Below are 19,950 nucleotides of genomic sequence, written 5' to 3'. Positions count from 1 at the left end.
TTTTCCTTATATGTACGGTTTCCAGCTCTTACGGAACCATAATATGCAAATTTGTCTTATCTTTAATAAATGGTAAAGCTATATGCATACAAACGTCTTTGTGACTTGCGTAGCTTCTTTATGTAGCTTCTTTTATACCTAGAACTGCATAAAATTTCCTTCTGTGAAAAGAAATCATGAAGGAAAAGGTTTTTTAAAGCCCTGTTCCAGGAACTGTCTCTAACATGAACTCAGTGGCTGGCTCTTTGACCTCCCTCTACTCCACCAAGGGAGGAGCAGCCTTGCTAGGCCACAGAGGACATTGCAGCCAGTCCTGTGGAGACCTGATAAGCTAGGGTCAGATGGAAGGGGAGGAGGACCTCCCCTATCAGTGGACTTAGACAGAGGCAGGGAGGAGATGAGGGAGGGAGAGTGTGATTGGGAGGGAATGGGGGAGGGGGCTACAGCTGGGATACAAAGTTTAAAAACTGTAATTAATATAAAAAAATAAAAATTTAATTTAAAAAATTTCAGAACCGAGACAACTGAAACTCACCTACTTGGGAAATTTGTCTCTTCTCAGAGAAGCAAAGCAGAACATTTCAGCTTGGTGGTTGCACGTTGGCTAAAACTGTACCAATGTGAAGGTTATGCTTATATGACAGTCATGTACATAAGCTAGCTCTCAGAACAGCCTCCTGTCATGTGACTTTAACAATTTCAACTAGAAAAAGAAACCTTTTTGTAATGCATTTTTTAAGGAGAAAAATAAGCCACTGTTCATATAGACTGCTTCTGCAAGGTACCATTTACAATCATGTGGAAATATTCACATACCCGTGTTAGTTAAGTATCATTATCATGAAAACTGTGGAGATACAGTAAAGAGAATTTAGAAAATGACCAGTAACCATGAAACTGTTTCAAGGAAATTTTACCCTTTTCCTCCTAAAATCAACCCTAGTTAGCTATATATGTGAATATAAAGAATGCAAACCAGTGCAATAAAATGAATGAATTGCAAAGAAGAAGAAGGAGAAGGAGGCGGAGAAGAAGAAGAAGAAGAAGAAGAAGAAGAAGAAGAAGAAGAAGAAGAAGAAGAAGAAGAAGAAGAAAGCCCTGTTCCACACTATTCCTTCTCACCCTCAACTCAGTTCCTCGTTTAGGTGATGGGTTTTCACCCTGTAGGTTACACTCAACTTAGCATTCTCTGACTCCATGGACAAATTTTAGTCTTCCTGCCTGTGTTCTAATGAGATCTAGAACAACTTATAATGATATATGTGTAATTCTATGGTTAATACCTAATTCTTCCAATAAACTATTAATCACCTGAGAACAAAGTCTGATGTTTTAGTTTCAATTATGTTCCAGGAATAAGATACAGTTGTTAAATATTTGTTGATTAAAAATCACTGGTCATTTACAGGCTCCTTAAACTTGCTTAATGTTGCAGATAAAACAAGGTCTTTTTTTAAGTGACCAATGTCCTCATTTGCATGTACATAGTCAAAATAATCACAAGTAACTACAAGTGCTGAAGAAATTGAAAATAAAAATCAACAAGGGCTCCAAGCTCTCAACACAGGCAGACCCTCCACATCTTTCTCCATTGTCTAGCCCGCTAAGTGAAGTCCTCACCCTTCATCCAGGAAGCTTTGCAACAGACGGAGACCATTACAGAAAACCACAACCAATCAAACTGCAGAACTGTGGAGCCATGTCTCATTGGATACTGTGGTTATTTAAACAAAAATGGCCCCCATAAGCCCATAGGGAGTGGCACTAATAGGAAGGGTGTCCTTGTTGGAGAAAGCGTGGCTTGTTGGAGGAGGTGTGCCACATGGGGTAGGCTTTGAGGTCTCAAAAGCTCAAGCCTGGCCAATGTCACTTTCACTTCTGCTGCCTGTGGATCAAATATAGAATTCTCAGCATCTTCTCCAGCACCATATCTGCCTGTAGACCACCATGCTTCCTGCCATAATGATCATGAACTAAACCTCTGAAACTATAAGCCAGTCCCCAATTAAATGTTTTTATTTAAAAGAGTTGCCATGATCACAGTGTCTCTTCCCAGCAATAGAAAACCTAACTAGGACAGAAGTTGGTAGCAGGAGTGAGATATTGCTGCAATAGGCCTGACCAGGATTTTGTTTGAAGGAATGTGGACTTTGGGACTTAAGGTTAGAAAAGCAGTGGAATGCTTTAAACAAGGATTAATGGAGCATACTAGTAGGATCATGGAAGTCAGTGGTGCTGAGGGTGATTTAAACTGTGGGGACCTGGCTCAAAAAGTTTCAGAGAAGAATATTAATATGTGGCCTACAGATCATTCTTGTGATATTTTGATGAAAGTGGTTGCTTTATGCCCTTGTCCAAAAAAATCGGCCTGCAGCTAAACTAAAGAGTTTTGGATTAATATGCATTAGCAGAGGAAATCTCAAAACAGCCTAATATTGACTTTGTCATGTGGTTATTAAAGTTCACATTTATGTAGATTTATAATGAAAAGGAGCAAGAAAGTTACAAAATATACAATTTGAGGATAAAAGGGTCACCAGGAAATGGAATGGAGCTAAGTCCTGAAATCAAAGAGATAAACAGATTTTTAAAAAACCTGATGTTAAATGGAATAAAGGGAGTGGTGGCCTCAGCAAGATCCTACCCATCAAAGCTTCCAATTTGTAAAAAGGAATTAAAAAAAAAAAAGCTTAAAGCCAGGTGTGTGGTATACACCCTTAATCCCAATATTCCAGAGGCAGAGACAGAAGAATCTCTGAGTTTGAGGCTACCCTGCTCTAGAGGTTGAGTTTCAGGACAGCCAAGTTTAGGCAGTGAAGGAAACTATCAAAAACAGAAAGTGGGTTGAAGATGTAATTGAACAAGGGGGGCCATGGTCCAGCCCCAGCATGCAGGAGAACTTGGCAGCTTCAGCCACGTGGTTCTGGCTTTAGAGGCAGGAAGAAAATGGTTATGGAACCTCCCTTCATGACTAAGGAAAGCTGCTGAGACCAGGCACAGGTCAGAGGTGTCCCTACACAATGCATAGAAAGACTATTTCGTAAAGCTGTCAAGGTGAAGCCTGGATTGCCTTGGAGACCCCAAAATATTGGAGATGCCAGAGCCATGGGATACCTGCCAAGGAGACCTGCTCACAGGAGTGGAACCAGCCTAAGAGAGAGAAGTGCATTGCAGTCAACAAAGCTGAAAGGAGTTGGAGATCTGAAGGGCACTTCGATAACAGACATGAAAATGCAGAGTTTGGAGTTTTGCCCAGCTGGTTTTCAGTCTTGCTTTGGTCCAGTATTTCCTCACTATGCTCCCTTTTGGAATGATATAGCCTATGCCACTGTATGTTGGAAGAATGTGATCTGCATTTTCATTTTGATTGTACAGGGGTTACAGTTAGTGGATTGCTATGAGTTTCAAAAGGAACTTTGTACTTTTAAACAGGGTTGAGAATTTGCTACACCATGGGGACTTTTGAGGTTGTACTAAATGCATTTTGCATTATGATATAACTACAAGCCTGTGGGAGTAGAAATATGGTGGTCTGAATAAAAATGCCCCCATATGTAAGCCAGCCCCAATTAAATGTTTTCCTTTATAAGAGTTGCTATGGTCATGGTGTCTCTTCACAGAAATAGAAATCCTAACTAAAACAGCTACTTCTATAAAACATTCATATACACCTAAGGGTCAGAGACTACTGCAGTACAAAATGCAAAAAGATTATAAGAGCCAGAGGACCAGAGACTTCACTGTGAGATTGTATCTTCTAGTAATGCCAGAAGCTATGCCCATAAAAGCTCAGCAACATGATTTCCTAACTGTGAACTGAACAAGGACAACAACAATAGACATTCCAAAGTGGATGGGGGAAAGACCATGAAGCCTTGACCTACCTACACAAGTAACTACAGTCAATTAAAGAATGCTGAGAGCAGGATAAATAGTCTTTCTTTCCTGGGGAAGAGCACACCAATTGTTCATCCAATATCAAATGGTCAGTCCTGAAAAAATATATGCAAGTAGTACAATAGACTGAGCAGGTTGTACTTATGTATCAAGAAATATACATATATGTATGTTACAATAATTAATGAAAAATACAGGCCATGAATTTGGAAGAAAGCAAAGAGGGATATATGGGAGGATTTGGAGGGAGGAAATGGAAAGAAGAAATGATGTAATTATATTAATCTCAATAAAAAAATACTTTTATTTTAAAAATCAAATAGGGCTGCAACTGTTGAGCAGAAATCAGTGCCCATTCTCATCCAACACAATGAGCTACAGTGTAAAAACACCGACTGAAAGAAACTGTGCAAGTGTGATTATAAGAACTAGACCTCCAAACGCCAGTCTCTGGAGCCAGCTGCACTGAAACTGAGAGACCAAAAGAAAAATAACAGTCTTCCTACTATAATGACCTCCATGTAATGACTGTAGCTATTCCAAATTATAATTTTGTTGTATAGCAGTTTGAGCCATCTTGTGTCTGAGGCAGGGCAATCACCAGGTTAATTACCTTATCTTGAATTCAAAAGAGGAAAAGGTGCTAACTTGATGTCAAATAAAGGCAGGTACCAAACCTTGTAGTAACCTTGTAGGCCACTCATATCACTGCATTGTGTTCATTCTGCCAAAAACCTGGCTAAAGCGCTACTCCTCGGCTGTCAAATGATAAGGCAAACACTGGAAAGAAACTGTGCTCTTGAATCTTGGAGAATATTATGAGAATATTTATGAGGGTGGATACAGTGAACAAATAAAATCAATGGTAGAAAAAAACAATACAAAACATGCTTCCTTGTTGTTGCAGGCAAATCTGTTGCTTAAACAATAACAACAGAATCTAATCAGTAAACTTCCCAGCTGCCAAAATTATATGAGCAACTTGCCTATTTAAAAATGTCACATTTCCCATCTGATATAAATATTTGCCTTCTGCTCACATTCCTGAAGTGCAATACAAATTAGACCACAAACTAAAATTCACCTTGGCACAAAACATTTAATTTCTTTCTCCCTTTCAAGTGACCCAGATTGCACATCATGAAAATTGGGAAACCCTGGTGGTTTTTCTCTGTGATTAGAATAGATCGGGAGGGCAGAGCCAAGATGGCGACTAGCACACACAGTTTCTGAGCGGTGGGATACCTGATCTTCTGAGTTGGAGAATGGAAGGACCCCTAACCCAGGAAAATCACGGTGAGGCTTTCTGAACAACAGGGAACATCGCAGGAGGTGAAAACTTTGGTCTCCGGTCACCCAGGGACTTGTTTGGGGAAGGAGAGAAACGATCCTTTGATCTTGCAGCACTCCCTTCCCCCAGACCTCCTTCCTCCTCGGCACAGCAGCACAGTGGACTCATCTTTCTCAGCACAGACGTAACTGCTTGGGGTATACAGCCGCTGAGACAGAGCCCCAAGCACTTTAGCGGCAGACAAAAGCCAGCAGTACGTGTCCCGGAGTCCCAGATTCGCGCAGCGGCTGCACCATCCTCCCAGGGCGCAAATCTGCTAGACGCCATACTAGCTCCACAGGATTGCCATCACTGACGGTACGGCCCGCCCAATCCCACAGTGACAGAGAATACGCTATATACTCACCAAAACCAGGCAGAAACGTCATACAACCTGGACACACCAGGCAGTGGGCCTCCCAAGCTTGGAGAGCACAACGAAGAGACCCCAGGACTTCCCAGAAAGCATCAGGAGTAGCGACCCAGTCTCCAGTTACAGCAGGACGTGACAGTGGAGCAGCACTGAACTGGCGGGGCACCACAGCCCTCCAGTTTAAGACTAACCAGGGCCAAACCAGAGAACAGAGAGCCTGGTTACCCCATCCCTGCTGAAGTGACCACCCTGAAATCTCCAGCTGCAGCAAGACCTCAGAACCTGGCAGTGACAGCAGCACAGAACTGGCGGAGCACATCAAAGAAGCAGGGCCCAACCAGAGAGCAGAGAGCCCCGGATACCAAGATCTCTGCCAAGAGACCTGCCTGTAAGTGAGTGCACCCTTGAGAATCTGCAGATCCCCAGACCCTGGGTCCTTCTAAATCAGAAGCCAGGCATCGAACCCCCCTCCCACCCACATACCCACTTTGGGAAACAGAGGGGCACTAGGGACATTGAAGTTCCTGCCCTGTGGGCCTAATTGAGGAGTTAGGCAGTTAATGCCAGAAATTGCGCTGCGATCATCATTAGCGCCTGCGACATATACAGTGCAGAGCCCCTCCCATACACTCAAGGGTTCAATATTAGCCATCACTCTGTCCCTCGAGACACGAATCCACGCACACTTACACACACAGACACACACACACACACACACACACACACGCTTGCATTTGCCCCGTTTGTGCCTGCGTACTTTCCTCCCACAGGTACAGCTAGTCCTCAGCACACGCTGAGAGTGCTCAGCTTCCTGAAGAACTCTCCAGACACCAGAGAGAGACAGCACCAGTCTGATCTGCAGAATCCAAAAACAAACAGGGAAGGTTTCAGATAAGCCAATGGCCAGGGGTAAGCGAAAGAACACTTCCAACATAAATCAGGACATCATGACTTCACCAGCAAACCCCAAAATGGATGGATACTCCAATTCAGCAGAAGCACAGGAAAATGATTTTAAAGCCATGCTTGCCCAATTATTTGAGGCTCATAAGGAGGAAATGAACAAGTCTTTCAAAGAGATGGCCAGTCAATTGGAGGCAAAGAAAGAAGAAATAGACAATATCCTTAAAGAAACACAGGCAAACATAGCCAAACAAATAGATACACAAGTATAGGAAAAATTAGTGGCATATAAGAAGGAAATGAAAAAAGAAATAGAGGCCATCGTAGAGAGACAGGAATCCAAATTCAAACACATGAAAGAAATGGTGCAAGGCATGAAAACAGAATTAGAATCAATAAAGAAAACACAAATTGAGAAAACCCTTGAGCTGGAGAACTTGGAGAAAAGATCAGGAACCACAAAAGTAAGCATCACCAACAGAATACAAGAGATGGAAGAGAGAATCTCTGGAGCTGAAGACACACTTGCAGAAATGGATACTTCTCTCAAAGAAAAAGTAGAATCAGAAAAGTTCCAATCACAAAATATCCAAGAAATCAAGGATGCTATGAAATGACAAAATCTAAGAATAATAGGAATTCATGAAAAACAAGACTCCAGACTCCAAAGTGACCATAGAAGAAAATTTTCCCAACTTAAAGAAAGAGATGTCCATAAGTATACAAGAGGCCTACAGAACTCCAAATAGACTAGACCAGAAAAGAAACACATCACGTCACATCATAGTCAAAACACTAAATCTACAGAACAAAGAAAAGATATTAAAAGCAGCAAGGGAAAAAGGCCAAGTAACATATGAAGGTAGACCTATCAGAATCACACCGGACTTCTCATCAGAAACTATGAAAGCCAGAAGGGCCTGGGCAAGTATCATGAAGACTCTAAGAGATCATAAATGTCAACCCAGACTAGTATACCCTGCAAAGCTTTCAAACAACATAGATGGAGAAAACAAAATATTCCATGACAAAACTAAATTTACACAATATCTACACAGCAAACCATCCCTACAGAAGATACTAGAAGGAAAACTCCAATCCAATGAAAACAAATTCACCCAAGAAAACAGGGCATACAGATAATATCCCAACAAAAATGAAAAGAAAACAAGCAATGAAAGAGGGTTAGATCACCGACTCCATTACAAAAGGAACTAACATGCATTGGTCACTATTATCTATCAATATCAATGGACTCAACTCACCAATAAAAAGACACAGGCTAACAGAATGGTTGTGGAAACAGGATACAACATTCTGTTGCATCCAAGAAACACACCTATGCAACAAAGATAAACACTACCTCAGAGTAAAGGGCTGGAAAACTGTTTTTCAAGCAAATGGTTCCAGAAAACAAGCTGGAGTAGCCATCCTAATATCTAATAAAATAGACTTTCAACCCAAGTTAATCAAAAAAGATAAGGAGGGCCACTATATTCTCATCAAAGGAAAAATCCACCAAGAGGACATCACGATCTTGAATATCTATGCCCCAAATACAAGAGCACCGACATTCGTAAATGAAACATTATTAAAGCTTAAATCATACATTGATCCTAATACCTTAATAGTGGGAGACTTCAACACTCCACTCTCACCAAGGGACAGATCAACTAGACAGACACCAAATAGGGAAATAAAAGCACTCACAGAATCCCTAAATCAAATGGACCTAATAGACGTCTACAGATCTCAAAAGAGTACACCTTCTTTTCAGCACCGCATGGAACCTTTTCCAAAATAGACCATATAGTGGGTCACAAAGCAAGCCTCAACAGATACAAAAGGATTGAAATAATCCCTTGTATACTATCTGACCACCATGGACTAAAGCTCGACCTCAACAACAACAGAAACAACAAAAAGCCGACACGCACATGGAAACTGAACAACTTACGACTCAATGACAGCTGGGTTAAGGAAGAAATAAAGAAAGAAATTAAAGACTTCCTAGAATTCAATGAAAAGGAAGGCACAACATACCCAAATTTATGGGACACATTGAAAGCAGTGCTCAGAGGAAAATTTATAGCACTAAGTGCCTGCAAGAAGAAATTCGTAACATCACATACAAACAACTTAAGGGCCCAACTGAAAACCCTAGAAAAAAAAAGAAGCAGATACACCCAAGAGGAGCAGACGGCTGGAAATAATCAAACTAAGGGCTGAAATCAATCAACTAGAAACAAATAAAACTATCTAAAGAATCAATGAAACAAAAAGCTGGTTCTTTGAGAAAATCAACAAGATAGACAAACCCTTAGCCAAACTAACTAAAAAGCAGAGAGAAACTATCCAGATCAGCAAAATCAGAAATGAAAATGGGGACATAACAACAGACACTGAGGAAATCCAAACAATTATTAGGTCATACTACAAAAGCCTATATGCCACAAAATTTGAAAATCTAAATGAAATGGATAATTTTCTTGAAAGATTCCATCTACCAAAACTAAGTCAAGATCAGGTAGAAAGACTGAATAGCCCTATATCTCCCAAGGAAATCAAAGCAGTCATTAACAGTCTCCCCTCCAAAAAAAAGCCCTGGACCAGATGGCTTCAGCGCAGAATTCTACAAGACCTTCAAAGAAGTGCTAACTCCAATTCTCCTCAAGCTATTCCACAAAATAGAAACAGAAGGAACACTACCAAACTCATTCTATGAAGCCACAGTCACCTTAATACCTAAACCACACAAAGACCCAACAAAAAAGGAGAACTTCAGGCCTATCTCTCTTATGAACATTGACGCAAAAATACTCAATAAAATACTTGCAAACCGAATCCAACATATCAAAGATATCATCCACCATGACCAAGTAGGCTTCATCCCAGGCATGCAAGGGTGGTTCAACATACGGAAATCCATCAATGTAATCCACTACATAAACAAACTGAAGGAGAAAAACCACATGATCATCTCCTTAGATGCTGAAAAAGCATTTGACAAAGTCCAACACCCATTCATGTTTAAAGTCTTGGAGAGATCAGGGATACAAGGCACATACCTAAAGATAGTAAAGGCAATATACAGCAAGCCTATAGCTAACATCAAACTCAATGGAGAGAAACTTAAATCAATCCCACTGAAATCAGGGACAAGACAAGGCTGTCCATTGTCCCCATATCTCTTCAACTTAGTACTTGAAGTCCTAGCCAGAGCAAGAAGACAACTAAAGGAGATCAAGGGGATACAAATCGGAAAGGAAGAGGTCAAAGTGTCACTATTTGCAGATGATATGATAGTATACATGAGCGACCCCAAAAATTCAACCAGAGAACTCCTTCAGCTGATAAACACCTTCAGCAAAGTGGCAGGATACAAAATCAACTCAAAAAAATCAGAAGCCCTCCTATATACCAAAGACAAAAAGGCTGAGAAAGAAATTAGGGAAACAACACCCTTCACAATAGCCACTAATAACATAAAGTACCTTGGTGTGACTCTAACCAAGCAAGTGAAAGACCTGTTTGAGAAAAACTTCAAGTCTCTGAAGAAAGAAATCGAAGAAGATATCAGAAGATGGAAAGATCTCCCGTGCTCATGGATTGGTAGGATTAACATTGTGAAAATGGCCATACTGCCAAAAGCAATCTACAGATTCAATGCAATTCCCATCAAAATACCAACTCAATTCTTTACAGACCTTGAAAAAAAGATTCTCAGCTTCATATGGAGAAACAAAAAACCCAGAATCTCCAAAACGATCCTGTACAACAACAGATCATCTGGAGGTATCTCCATCCCTGATCTCAAGCTGTACTACAGGGCAACAGTAATAAAAACTGCATGGTATTGGCATAGAAACAGAAAGGAGGATCAATGGAACCACATAGAAGACCCAGAAATAAACCCACACACCTATGAATACTCGATATTTGACAAAGAAGCCAATTCCATTCAATGGAAAAAAGACAGCATCTTCAACAAATGGTGCTGGACCAACTGGATGTCTACATGCAGAAAAATGAAAATAGATCCATATTTATCACCCTGCACAAAACTAGAGTCAAAGTGGATCAAGGACCTCAACATAAAACCAGATACCCTAAATCAATTGGAAAAAAAAGTGGGGAACAGCCTAGAACTCATTGGCACAGGAGACAACATCCTAAACAGAACACCAACAGCACAGGCTCTAAGAGCAACAATCAATAAATGGGACCTCATGAAACTGAAAAGTTTCTGTAAAGCAAAGGATACCGTCATCAAAACAAAACGACTGCCTACAGATTGGGAAAGAATTTTCACTAACCCTTTATCTGACAGAGGACTAATATCCAGTATATACAAAGAACTAAAGAAGCTGAAAAGCAGCAATCCAAGTAATCCAATTAAAAAATGGGGAACAGAGCTAAACAGAGAATTCTCGACAGAGGAATATCGAATGGCAGAAAAACACTTAAAGAAATGTTCATCCTCATTAGCCATCAGGGAAATGCAAATCAAAACGACCCTGAGATATCACCTTACACCCATCAGAATGGCCAAGATGAAAAACTCAAGCGATAACACATGCTGGAGAGGTTGTGGAGAAAGGGGAACCCTCCTCCACTGCTGGTGGGAATGTAAACTGGTACAACCACTCTGGAAAGCTATCTGGCGCTTTCTAAGACAATTAGGAATAGTGCTTCCTCAAGACCCAGCTATACCACTGCTAGGTATATACCCAAAGTTCGTTCAAGTACACAAAAGGGATACTTGCTCAACCATGTTTATAGCAGCTTTATTTGTAATAGCTAGAACCCGGAAACAACCCAGATGTCCATCAACGGAGGAATGAGTACAGAAATTGTGGTATTTTTACACAATAGAATACTACTCAGCAATCAAAAAGGAGGAAATCATGAAATTTGCAGGCAAATGGTGGGATCTAGAAAAGATCATTCTGAGTGAAATATCCCAGAAGGAGAAAGACAAACACGGGATATACTCACTTATATAGACCTATAAGATATGATAAACATAATGAAATCTATACACCTAAAAAAGATAATCAATTGAGCAGACATGGGGTAAGATGATCAATCCTCGTTTAGAAAGACAGATGGGATGTGCGTATGACAGGAGTCTACTGAGCGCATCTGAAAGACTCTAACTAGCAGTGTTTTCAAAGCAAAGGCTCATGACCAAACCTTTGGCAGAGTACAGGGAATCATAAGAAGGGGAGTTAGTCTGTTGGGGAAAGGATAGGAGCTCCACAAGGACCAAATATATCTGGGCACAGGGTCTTTTCTGAGACTGACATTCAACCAAGGACCATGTATGGATATAACCTAGAACCTCTACTCAGATGTAGCTTGTGGTAGCTCAGTAACCAATTGGTTTCCCAAAGTGAGGGGAACAAGGACTATTTCTAACAGGAACTTAATGACTGGCTCTTTGGTCTCCCCACCCCCGAAGGGAGGAGCAGTCCTGTTAGGCCACAGAGGAGGGCTTTGCAGCCAGTCCTGAAGATACCTGATAAAACAGGATCAGATGAATGGAGAGGAGGTCCCCCCTATCAGTGGACTTGGAAAGGGGCACGGTGGAGATGAGGGAGGGAGGGAGGGACTGGGAGGGAATGAGGGATCGGGACACGGCTGGGATACAGAATTAATAAAATGTAACTGATAAAAAATAATAATAATAATAAAATAAAAAGAATAGATCACTGTGGACTGAATCAACTGTCAGTCATCAATTCACATGTCATTTCACACAAGAGACATTCTTAACTATTTCATTCAAGTCCACTGAGACTTGGTTCAATTGTTTACACACAAATACAAGACCTCCTGCTATCTAGTTTCTGGAAACATGATACTGGTGAGATTTTTTATTCAATATTTTAAAGAAGGAAATAAACATGGTAACCAAGAAGCATACTTAAAATATTTAATGAAACCAATGTCACAAATAAATAGGAAAGATAGATGTAAAAAAAAAAAAAATTAAATACACTGGCCACATTGGTTTATGTCAGTGTGAAACAGATGAGGGGGATCCACCTCTCTCTGACACACATGCCTGGTGTTCAACACTGTTAAACAGTGTTAAAGGTTCATAAATCACTATTAGCATTAGTGATACTTTGTTTAGGTTCTTGTTATAAGCAAACCTGATCATGTCCCTGAAATAATGTTGCAATAAGCAAAGATGTTGGGTATCGGACAATGTGACTCCCTAATTAATAGCTGTTTTCCTATGTTACACTGGCAGCTTCCAGCACTGGACTTGTAAACAGCCAGCCAGGTAACACTGATGCTTATACTGACTGTTCTGAACACTACAGACACCTTGAGAAACACACACAATAACTACACAATGAGCCCAGGTGACCACTGCAGCTCCTGAAGTACATTCACTCTTCAGCAAAACTTTGTCAGTTTCAAAGAGCTCTGAAGAACTCTAGAGAGCTTTCAAAACTCTCAGATGCCCTTGGCCCTGGAGGTACAACACTGGCCCTGCCAAGGCCTGAGGCATGCCAACTCTCTAGGTCAACACTTATAAAGATAAGGATCCTGATGTCCTAGACCTATTCAAGAATAGTAGCTGAAATCCCATCGTCAGTAAGGCTATGTATAAGTTTGGTTTGTGGGGGTTTTTTCTTTCCTTTTTTTTTTTTTTTTTTTTTTGTTCTTTTGTTTTAGTTTGGTTTTTTGATTCAAATAAAATATTTCATAAAAAAAAAAAAAAGAATAGTAGCTGAACCAACAAGTAAAGCAAAGGGGCACGCTCGTCAGAGCCAGCAGCAGAATTGCAACCGTAGAGGGTGCTACGTGTGGCTGCTCCCTCCTGTCTGTGGCTACAGCTCACTGCTATCAAATGCTAAAGGATATAACAACTGCCAAATAACACCACTCACAGAGATTCTTCTCAGCTATCCACAGTTTCTATTGGGGAAAGCCAAAGAATGGCAGGCCAAATGACTGATGACAAGTACAGACCTTCCCACTGCTAGCAGGAAGTGAGAAACTTCATCCCAAAAATGCCTAACACAGGCACCCTTCTGCTCACCTGTAAAACTGATTTTATCTAATAAATGTTTTATATAGAGACAAGATCCAGTATCCTAAAGTATCAACCTCAAACAATAGCAGAATCAGAATTGTTAAAATTTAGCTCATGGGACGCCACCAAAGAACTAGTAAATTAGATTTTCTTATAGGAGTAAGGTACAGGAATCTGCATTTTTTTTAAAAAGCAAATTTCACTCTCCAAAATCAACCAAAATATTTGCTTAACCATCCTTGGCTCTCCCTTAAGCAGGTCTTACAAAAACTCAGAGTCACTGTGATATGAAGTCAGCAGTGTTCCCTGAAGGATGTGATTTCTCTCAATCTCTGATCACACTGCAATGCCTAACTTCCAAGTCTCCCAGTCTTCTGGCTAAAAGGTACTTGAGAAACAGTACCTCCAATGGAGCACTATGGCATTCAGAAGCAGAATAAACATTTTCATTGCGTTAAATTCCCAAAGCCTTACCAACTCAAGTAACCCAAAAAGCTAGGGCAGGGACCTACACTATCAAGTGCCAAGCAGTTACTACCCCAGATCAATTTTTCACAGCCACTTTAATGCCAATCTGGTTGCAAGGAAACCTCTTCTCCCAACAATGGCAATAATGTGAGTTATGACTAAGCAGTGTGACAACAGGAAAAGATCAACTTCAAGATGTCCTCTCACATCCAATAAAGAGCCAGGGTTTTCTGTTGCTCCTATTGTTATTGGTGGCTTGCTATGTAGTCAAGGATGACCTGAATTTCTGATCTTCGTGTGCTAATATTACCCCATGTGCCACCACACCAGTTTTAATGTTGGCTGAGGACAAACAACAGGACTTCATGCATTCTGGGCAACACTCAGTTGAACTATATCCCCCCAGCCCAAACTCCAAATGTCCCTTGAATATACCTGTGCCTATACAAAAATGGTAACCAGGAAAGAAAGCAATCCTCCATATGAACATCAACAGATTAATATATAGCCTCTTTCACTGGATTGGGAAAAGGACTTTAAAAAAGCATTTATATGTTCATTTACATATTTCATAAATTTTAAAGATAAAATTCTGCATATTATTGTTTACTTTATGATCAATCTTTATATTTTTATGATTTTTATGGCCAATTGCTTTTACATTTTTCTTTAAAATAATATCAGCTTACATAACTACTGTTCTGGGAAATAAGGCAATGACTATATAAGAGCTGTGTGTGATGCAATTATTTAATAGTTTAATTTATTCTGAATTTGGGAGAAGCAAAGTGACAGCACTATGTCACTTAAACCAAAGGGTTCAAAGGCTTTGACCAATTGAGCAAAAGTTTTTGCTTTTCAAAGAGAAATTCTACAACTTCAGGGTTTTTTTCTTTTTTCATCAAGAGAGAAGGTGAGGATTGCTTAAAATAACAAAGCAACATAAATCACTTGTAATTTCTAGAAAGAGGTCACATTTGGAAAAGAGAGCACATACCCTGGTTCATCAGCGACTTACTCTCTTCCTCCGAATCCAGATCCTCTAAGTCTATGAAGTTGTCTACCTACAAGAAGATGAAGATAATCTTGTGTATATCAGACATGAAGAAAGGCAGTACAATCGTGGACCCACACACACAGCACTCAGCTGAAGGCCGGATCTACTTCCATTGGAGCTCTCAGGGCCCCATTCAAAGCAGCTGTATGCTTCCCAGTTGAAGGGAGCTGGCCATTTGCAAGTCCAGGCCTTTACAACTGCACTCTGTTCTCTACAGTGGAGGGGATGCAGGTTGGGAGTTTTCTTATAAGGGACTCTGTTCCAAATTTTCTTCCCAGAATTATTTTTTTCTTTATATATTCTTTTTATTGTTTACAACTTAGTCATTTTACATCCCGATTGTAGCCCCCTCCCTCATCTCCTCCTGGTCTCTCCTTTTCTCTCCCCATCTCCCCCCCCCCGAAAGGGGGAGTCCTCTTCCCGTGACATCTGAGCCCAGCTTATCAAGTCTCATCAGGACTGCCTGGATCCTCTTCCTGTGTGGCTTGGCAAGGCCGAACCTCCAGGAAGAAGTGTTGAAAAAGCAGGCAACCGAGTTTATGGCAGAGACAGCCCCTGCTCCCCTTACTCGGGAACATACATGGAGACTGAGTTGCCAATGGGCTACTTCTGAGCAGGGGGTCTAGGTCTTCTCCACACATAGTCCTTGGTTGATGCCTCAGTCTCTGCAGGGCTCCCTGGGCCCAGATATTTTGACTTTGTTGCTCTCCTTGTGGAGCTCCTGTCCCCTCCAGGTCCTTCTATCCCCCACCCCCTGACTTCATCTATTAGACTCCATGCACTCTGCCCAAAGTTTAGCTATGAGTCTCTGCATCTGCTTCCATCCCCTGTTGGGTGGAGCCTTTCTGAGGGAATCTATTGTAGGCTCCCTTCTTGTTCCCTCTCTTCAAAGGCTTCTGGTGTTTATCCTGCTTGCCATTCCTAATGAGAATTAAGTATCTTCCCTAGGGTAGTCCTTGTTTAGCTTCTTTAGGTCTGTAGATTTCATTTAACAAGGACATTTGCTCAACTATGCTCATAGCAGCTTTATTTGTAACAGACAGAATCTGGAAACAACCTAGATGTCCCTCAACTGAAGAATGGATGAAAAAATTGTGGTACATTTACACAATGGAATACTACTCAGCTATTAAAAACAAGGAAGTCATGAAATTTGCAAATAGATGGAATTAGAAGTGATCATCCTGAGTGAAGTAACCTAGAACCAGAAAGACATGCATGGTATATACTCACTTACAAGCAGATATTAGTCATATAATATAGGATAACCATACTAAAATCTACTCTCAGAGGAGATGGCAAATTCCTGGTTTGGGTTTTACTGCTTTCAAGCAACCAGTGATGGCAGTGCTGGGCTACAATATGTTGCTCATAGCATGTTTTCTTATAGCACTCTGGAGAGTCAGAGAGAGGAAACTAAAGAGACCAGGAAAGAAAAATTCATTCAAAACAAAATCATTCTGCCCAGGTAAATCACAGGAGAGATGAGCAGGGCAAGAGAGGCAGTGGCAGACCAATCTCTGAGTTTGAAGCCAGCCTGGTCTACAGAGCGAGTTCCCGGACAGCCAAGGCTACACAGAGAAACCCTGTCTCAAAAAACCAAAAGGGGGAGGGGGAAAGGAATCTCTCTTTCAGGCAAATAAAACTGTGAATTACTTCAATAATAAGAAGCTCAGCAAATGACCTTCCCAGACCCAATAGCAACATCTTAATAAAGAGCTATTCCACAAAGAATAGCACTTCCCATCACACACTGACAATGAGACATTTTAGATTAACAAATGTATTCATCTCAGGGGACTATCAAAGAGAAAATAAGAAAAATCTAAAATAAGAAAAACTAAGAAAAAGCTGGCACATGGCATGTAGTAAAGGTCACAATCCACTTTACGCTCACAACCTAAACAGAGACTTAACAAAATACCTTAAAATTACAAACTGAGATTCCTTAGCTGCAAAGCAAAGTAGGCTGTGGCTTTCTGTCCTGAGCTGACTTGTAGCGTAGGCAGACCATGCTGGCCCCACAGAAAGTTCAAATGGTCGTGTCCATGCTTGTGCGCTCGTAACTGCAACCATTACTTGGCATGTAAACTCAAAAGCAAAATTCACCTTCCATAGGACAGTTTCAGTATTAGAATTTGAGAACCACTTACATTCTAGCATCTTTTTTTTTTAATGATTATGCTAAAATGCCCTTTCCATTTGTTAAACTTTAAGGAGGAAAGATCCAGCGCCCAGTCAAGCACAAACAATTTAAGATACTCCAACGCTGATTTAAAAGAGAAAACCTTTCAAGGATAAAATCTGGTGAATCCTCCAGTTGCATACAAAGGAAAGCAAGAGTCTAGTGTTTGTACATTGGTTTGTAAGGTAGTTTGAATATGAGCTGTCTGTCTCCCATAGGCTCTAGTAATTGAATATTTGGTGCCCAATGGGTAAGTAATGAGGTTCAGGAGGTGAGGCCTTGCTAGAAGTTTGTCACTGGAAGTGGGCTTTGTGAGTAAAAAGCCGTGTTTTTGTTTGTTTGTTTGTTTGTTTGTTTGTTTCTCTGCTTCCTGCTTGTGGTTGATGATTTGAGTTCTGGGTTTCCTGCTGCCTGCTACTTGTAATTATGCCTTCCCACCTTGAGGACTTTTATCCTTCTGGAACCATAAGCTCAAATATGTTCTTTCTTGCAAAGTTACCTTGGTCATGGTGATTCATCACAGTAACAGAAAAGTTGCTAACAGAGTTCATTTGTTTGTTGTGTGTTCTTCCCAAAGCAGACAACTAAATTGGGCCTTACCTTCACCTTTCCAGCCCGGGTCATATCACCTTGAAAGGAGCTGCTAACTTTCTGGCCTTCGTCAATCACTATCTGAAAACATAGTAAGGACACACAGACAGGAAATAATGGTTTCTGTTCCTACCTAGATATGAAAGACCAGATTTTCTAAGCTATAGCAGTGGTGAGGGGCTAGGTTTCAGCAAGTCCAACTGTGATTCTGGTACCCTAGTCTCATCTAACATAGAGCAGATGACTTAACCCAGCATGCTTGTATATAAAACAGACAGATGATCTACCTCCTAGGCAGCCCCCCTCTGATTTGAATGCACAAATCAGAGACTGCAACGACAGTGTTTTCAAGCTACGAGAAGACAAGGCAACTTAACAATTCTAGCCTCTCTGTATTTAATATATCTCACACTTGTAGAGTACGAATCCTTTATGAAAAACAGCTCATAACTCAGCCAGCAGCAGCACCAAACTGAGAAAAGGGGTTATAAACCTCTGTTCTATACAAACATATTTCTATCACAGAGACTTTTGACCCCTTATAAAATCAAAGTCTCAAGTGATTCTGTCCTTAATATCGCATGCAACATTGCAAAGCAGAAACAGAAACTCAGTTGACTTTAGAAAACTAATGGAAACTCAAATGGCTTAAAAAGAGAACACTATGAATTACCACTCATTGATAATGAAACACAGCAGCCAAAGAGGAGTCGATGAATAGTGCCAATAAAGTCTTGATGATTAGAGGCCAGCATTTAATATCTAGGAACCAAATCTTAGAAAAAGTAAGGTAATGGCTTCTGCTTTAAGTCTAAATGTGAAGTCTAAGTTTAGGACAAGTAAAAGTAAGCCCATTTTATATAAAGAAGTAGAAAAGGGAACTCTTGTTAAAAAGCAAAATATATAATTTCATGAAGTTTTTAAGGATAATCAAACACTGGCACATAATGACTTAATTCTCAACAGAGTGCTGTTTGAATGGCCTCTTTTCTAGGAAGAATGTTTTCTTCTTCAAGTTGTTTCTATAAATATAAGACACAATTACCTGGTCCTCTTCTGAGCCTTCTGATGAAGTATGAAGAAAAATGGTTGTATTTCTAAAATGATGACCATTTGATTCATTCTTTTGAGTCCATTTTTCAACAGGAAATATATTTTCTGATGAGTCGGTTCCATGTGCTCCCCCTTTAGCCACATTATCCTCTGAAATGGTAAGTTATGAATTATTAAAAACAGCCATTGTGGCCAGGTGGGTTTCTTTTGTGCTTATCAAAAATTTTTCTCCCCCTTCCAAAAAAGGAATACTTTGAAAAGACCTATATGAGTAGAAGTTTCTTGAAGCCTTAAATACTCTTAAATATATTAAAGTTATTCTAAAACTGCATAAAAAGATAACGCTACTTCAACATTCAATGAACGTTGTCTACTATATACCAGCACTATTTTTTATCATTTAAAAGTTCAGGAAAGTACAGTTCCCTCAAAAATTTGAGACATAATTTATCTCGCTTGAGATAATGAACCTTTTTTCCACATATGGAAGCAGCATATGTCTACTTTTTAAAAAATTATGAAAAAAGAATAAATATGAAAATCATCCCGTTAATCCTACACAGCAGAATAACCACAATAAAATGTTCTGAGTGCTTATCTGTTCGTTTTTTATGTCCCCATTTACTTCTAAAACGCAAAATAGAATATATAAATGCTAAAATTCAATTTGGCAATAGTATTTTTATGATATTGAATATTATTCTACATAACTTTAAGTTAGAGAGAACTCCATTATATACATGTGAGATAATTTACTTAGTCAATGTCCATTCTTAGCTCTTTATAATCATAAGCAATACCTCTTGTAGGGTAGTGGTGGTACACACCTTTAATCCCAGCACTCAGGAGGCAGAAGCAGGTAGATCTATGTGAGTTTGAGGCCAGCCTTGTCTACAAAGTGAGTTCCAGGACAACCAGGGTTATACAGAGAAACCCTGCCTCAAAAAAAACAAATATACATACATACATATATATGCACACATACATATATATACATACATACACACATATATATGCAATATCTCTACATTAAAATCCA

At 40.1% G+C, this 19,950-nt stretch overlaps 1 protein-coding gene across 5 annotated transcripts in view; it reads right to left on the bottom strand.

The window, feature by feature from the left end:
* The window catches only part of Iftap (intraflagellar transport associated protein), a 73,923-nt gene that overhangs the window by 12,723 nt on the left and 41,250 nt on the right, over nucleotides 1–19,950 (bottom strand). For 3 of the 5 annotated variants that reach the window (XM_021651900.2, XM_060371494.1, XM_060371495.1), the window contains 3 exons: nucleotides 18,904–19,061; nucleotides 17,868–17,939; nucleotides 15,023–15,089 (listed from right to left, as the gene is read on the bottom strand). The exons of 1 other annotated variant lie outside the window; for it this stretch is intronic. In XM_021651900.2, the coding sequence (XP_021507575.1) occupies nucleotides 15,023–15,089; nucleotides 17,868–17,939; nucleotides 18,904–19,061 (297 nt within the window). The remainder of the gene's footprint in view (nucleotides 1–15,022; nucleotides 15,090–17,867; nucleotides 17,940–18,903; nucleotides 19,062–19,950) is intronic. One more of the 5 variants, XM_021651904.2, reaches the window with a different exon arrangement.

The sequence above is a fragment of the Meriones unguiculatus genome, chromosome 18 (genome assembly GCF_030254825.1).
Source record: "Meriones unguiculatus strain TT.TT164.6M chromosome 18, Bangor_MerUng_6.1, whole genome shotgun sequence".
In the NCBI taxonomy this organism is placed as follows: domain Eukaryota; kingdom Metazoa; phylum Chordata; class Mammalia; order Rodentia; family Muridae; genus Meriones; species Meriones unguiculatus.
Note: the sequence above shows the minus strand (reverse complement) of the source record. Positions and strands in the feature narration are given on the sequence as shown.